The sequence below is a fragment of the Kogia breviceps genome, chromosome 3 (genome assembly GCF_026419965.1).
Source record: "Kogia breviceps isolate mKogBre1 chromosome 3, mKogBre1 haplotype 1, whole genome shotgun sequence".
Classification (NCBI taxonomy): Eukaryota; Metazoa; Chordata; class Mammalia; order Artiodactyla; family Physeteridae; genus Kogia; species Kogia breviceps.
The window spans coordinates 31,790,812-31,795,674 of record NC_081312.1 but is presented as its reverse complement, the minus strand read 5'-3'; the positions used below and the strand labels follow the sequence as shown (position 1 = coordinate 31,795,674).

At 43.8% G+C, this 4,863-nt stretch overlaps 1 protein-coding gene across 1 annotated transcript; it reads right to left on the bottom strand.

Annotated features, from left to right (window-relative positions):
• Positions 1-207: 207 nt before the first annotated feature.
• Positions 208-2,684, bottom strand: LOC131752193 (disintegrin and metalloproteinase domain-containing protein 20-like). The gene has a single exon (XM_059056342.2). It carries the CDS (start codon positions 2,599-2,601, stop codon positions 208-210), a length of 2,394 nt encoding a protein of 797 aa, XP_058912325.1. The 5' UTR covers positions 2,602-2,684.
• Positions 2,685-4,863: the final 2,179 nt, after the last annotated feature.

The window sequence follows — 4,863 nt, the reverse complement described above, 5'->3', positions numbered from 1 at the left end:
AATGCATTTAACCACACAGACCCTTTTAAAATTGCCAAGTCATTTTATTTCAAGGTAACAACTTGGGAAGAGTTATAGAATTACGTAATTAATCCTGTAAGAGTGATTATCGATCATTTCTTCCAGTAAGTGCCAAAGTAATTTCCTCCGTTTTGTGTGTTCCAGTTTGTATTTACTTGGGTTCAAGGGATTATTTTTTCCAACAGTTTATTTTTCATTTTCCATAATATCTTTTACATAGTAAAAGGCACCTATAACCGCTGAAAGCAAAAGAAGGAAAAGACGAAAAAGCAGTAGAGCTGTTCCTCTGTTTATATTCATTAGTAGCCTGGCTCGAATACCTATTTCTCTGTCAGGTGGGGGGCCACTATCTACACTGCCACCTGGTCCTCTCTCGCTACAATTTGGTGGTTTCCAACCTTGCTGACAGTGACAATGTCTTTGGTTGTTGCATACCCCTCTGTAATTGCACATCTTGACATCACAGTCAAAACGCATGTCTTGAAAAAAAGTACAATTTTGGTTCTTACAGTATGATCCTGGGCCACATGATGCACCATCCACTACAAGCCCCATTTCTGGTGAGTCTGTCCCAAAGTGGGCATCGTACCCAAAGCAGCTTTCTGGTTTAATATCTTGTACTACCATATGATGAAACGTAGTGTGCTCCCCACCACCAGGAAGTTCCTCCACATTAGCACAGTGCAGCATTCCACACAGAACATCATCTTGTTCACATTTTACAGGTTTTCCTCCTCCTCGAAGCAACCTCACACCACAGTTCCCAAATCGGTCACCTATGATATTCAATGTTTTATAGCATGCTGGTGCGGCATCTTTTACTTTATAGCCAAAGAGGGCTTGACACTGCATATCACGGTCACTACAGTTTCCCTTCACACAAACAGCTAATGGCGAACATGGGGTTCCATCCTGGATATAAGTGTCAGATGGACAAACATGCGTTGTCCCTTTACAGTATTCTGGTAGATCACAAATACCAAGAGTATCTCTGCAAAGAGCTCCAGGTTGAGCATATTTACACTTAACGCAGCAACTTCCTTCATCGCAATCACTGCCAATGGTGAGGACACAATTGTTCTCACAACACGGATCCCTAGCACAGTCTTTTAAGGTGCCACAGTCACATTCTTCCCTCTGATTTATGATCTTGTCACCACAGCGAGGAGCTACATAAGGAAAATTACGGTATGGTACATTTGGTACACTCAAACAAGGATCCCACATAGAAACCCGCCGATGCAGTTGGGTATACGTACAATTGCTTATCATGTCTAGAAGACCAGGCTCAGGAGCCATGATGCAGTGTTCTCTTCGAAAACAGTGACAACCTGGACCATCGTGTAGACAGCCCATAACATGACCTATTGCATGTGCTGCGACAGTTGAAGCTAAAAATATGTGATAATTTGAAACAAATACAAATGATGCTCCCCAATTGGGGTTGCATACTCCTTGATGGCTGCTATAATATGTGGATCCAGCGATTTTATGTCCTGTGAAAAGCATTGAAGTATCATGAGGAATTTGTGAATACAATCCCCACATTTTCCATAAACCAAATTGCGATACTGCACCTGCAGCACTACTCCAGCCATATAAATTCATCTTATCCCTGCCATCCCATATGCACATAAGACGAATCGAAACCTGAAGGTGACCCTGGTAGAAAATGCTATGCAATATGTTGTTTATAATCACTACATTCTCTACTATACGTGTATGATTAGGGTTCTGAGTAACTAATGAGTTAGAAACTGTGTAGTGAACTTTTAAGTATTTCCTATGCGGCCACCACAAATACACAGGAGCTGCTCTAGGCATCTCAGCAATCATCGCCTCCTCATATGCTTGATTTGTATCTTTCCTTTCAATCTTACATTTTGCATCCTCTGCTGGCGTTTTTTGTGACACAAGCTGAGAAATCACATGCTCGAATTTGGAAGAAGCCTCCAGTGGTTTGATTTCATAAGTGAAGTCATCCACCTGCAGCATGCCACGCAGACCCCCATAGCAGGTGTCCAGTGTGCCCATGGACCCAGGAACCCCTTCCAGGTAGCTAAAGTAGTAACAGTCTCGGGGGATAAAAGGGTAGTCCTCCTGCATGGTGCCCTGGTCGTTATCGGTGATAACAGGAAAATGTCTGGGCAGCAAGCTCTTCTTGACTCTCATGTGAAGCACGTGTCTTTGGCCACTGAAGCGAACCTTGTAGGAGAGCTGGCCTTGTGTTGCGGCTCCACGTACTCTGTGGGACACCTTCCTGGGGATCACAATTTCAGAGGAAGTGAAGCGCCAACCTGGGGGGTCATGGGAGCAGCAGGTCGGAAACAGGAGTAGCCAGAGCAGAGGCAGCCAGAGATCACCTGCCAGGTGGGCCTGGGCCCAGGCGGGCCCCATGTGTGAGGAAGCCTGGGACCAAAGAAATGCACTCCAGCGGGAGGCAGGCAAGACTATCTCTGGAACAGCAACTCCTGAACGGCAGTCCAGTCCTGAGGAGAGCAGAGAGAGGCTGGAGGCTGGGCATCCCCAGAGAGGTAGAGGAGGGAGGGGGAAGCCCTTACATAACAATGGTGTATTCATGAGGGGGAGGGGCTGTGCTAAGAGATCCCGGGGATCCTGGCACAGGGCTCTTAGAGAGGAGGAAACATGGGAGAAATTAGGAAAAATGGAGCGTACATCTTGGGCTGAGTGGTCCCACGGTCTCTTGGAGAAATCATAGGGGAAGAATCAGTGAGTTTGGTGCAATTTTAAGACAGTGATTGACTTTTTTTTCCCTAAAACCAAAATGAGACAAGGCTTCAATTTGTAATTAAGAAATTACGAAATGGAGAGGAGAGCGGAAGCTTCTCTTTGTAAGAATTTTGAGGAGAGAATCAGATTCTCTCATACTTTATAAAAATGGAATGTGTTGGGGGTGATTAATGGAACAAAAGAATAAATAGTGTCATGAGTGGAAAAGGTAGGGTGGATAATAATAGCTTCTAATAAAGTTAAACTTATACTTGCCCTACGTCTCAGTGATTGTAGCCATAGGATGTTCCCCACAGCGATTAGTATGTGGCTAGTCATAGCAGCATTATTCACAAGTTTATTCCACAGACTGGAAACAAACAACCAGTACTGAATAGATGAATGCCAAACAAGCTGGCATATTCATTCAGTGGGATAATCCTCAGTAAATCTGAACAAGTTTCTGATATGTGTAAGAACATGGATGTATCTATCTCATAGATATTATGATGATAGAAAGAAATCAGACCAAAGAAACTTCATATAAGACTTCATTTGTATGAAGTTCTGGAATAGTCCAAAATAATATAGGGGAATAGAAGTTAAATCACTGTTTTCCTGATGTGAAGGAATGGAGGGATGCAGGGAACTTTCTGGAGTGATGGAAAACTTCTGACTCTTCATTGGGGCATGCTCAAGATGAATGTTTGAAATCCTTACCCCCAACGTGGTGGTATTAGCAGTGGGGTCTTTGGGAGGTGATTAGTGCTTTTATAAAAGAGGCCTCAGAGAGATCCTTCACCCCTTTTGCCCTGTGTGGTTACGGTGAGAAGGTGTCATTTATGAGCCAGGAAGTGGTTCTCACCAGACACTAAATCTGCTGGTGCCTTGATCTTGGACTTACTGGCCTCCAGAACTGAGAAATAAAGTTCTCTTATGTAAAAGTCACCCAGTCTATGGTGTTTTGCTGCCTTAACATAATATAACATAAAATTGGTTCCTGGAGGTACTGTTGTAGGTAACAGTTACCTGAAATTATGTGAATGTTATGGAACTAGGTATTGGATAGAGATTGGGAGAGTTTTGAGTGGCAGACTAGAAAACCTACAGTGCTGTGGACAGACTCTTGGTGACAGCCTAGAAAGAAAAAAGAAAAGTTGTATAGAAAACCCCCAATCTCCTTAGAAAATACCTTAGAAAATACCTAAGTAATCTTGAACAGATTGGTAGGATATGGACTGGAAAGGCCATACTAATGAGGCAGAAATGGGGATTATGTTATTGGACAATGGAGGAAAAGCCATTTGTTACCAAGTAGCAAAGAAATTGGCTGGAGTGAGTTTGGCTGGAGTGGGTTTGTGTCCTAGTGTTTTGTGGAATGTAGAACTTTAGAGCATAAGTTGGCTGGGGAAGTATCTCAGCAAAGTGTTGAAGGAGTGGCTGGCTTATTTCCTTTTGCTATAAGCTTCTAGTAAAATGTAGGAAGAGAAAAGTGATTTAAAGATGGATTGTTCATCAAAGAACAGTGGAACTTAAAAGATTTGGAAAATTCCCAGGCCATCAATATAGAAAAGACTGAGAAAGTATGGTCTGAATAGAACACTAAGGATGTGGTCAAGCAAACCACTTGATAAGATTAGTAAGTCATCTCCACAAGTCAGGAGCTATGTACAAGACAAGAGCAGAATCACTCCCTTGCTCCACAGGGTGACCCAGAGATCATCAGATAATTTCAAAGGAGAGGTCTCCAGTGCCTTCAGGACATTTTCATGCCTTATCAGAGGCATGACAGAGTTGCCACACACTTGGGTTCCATTCCCAGCATTCCACATCAGAGGCAACAGTAGCCACTCCTCTAGAAGGCACAGGCAACAGGCTTTGGCAGTGTCCACTCTGGGCATTCTCCACTGATGTGCAAATTCCACCCAGATTTTGAAGGATGGAGATTACTGGAGCCGAGGGTCTATGACCCTGGAGAGGTGGCCACCTTAGAGAGCACACAATAGGGTAGTACCCAGCAGAGCCATGGGGCAGGTCACTTCCAGGACCCCAGACTAGTAGAACCACTGCACATTATTTAAGCCTGGGGAGCCACAGGCATATGACTTCAGT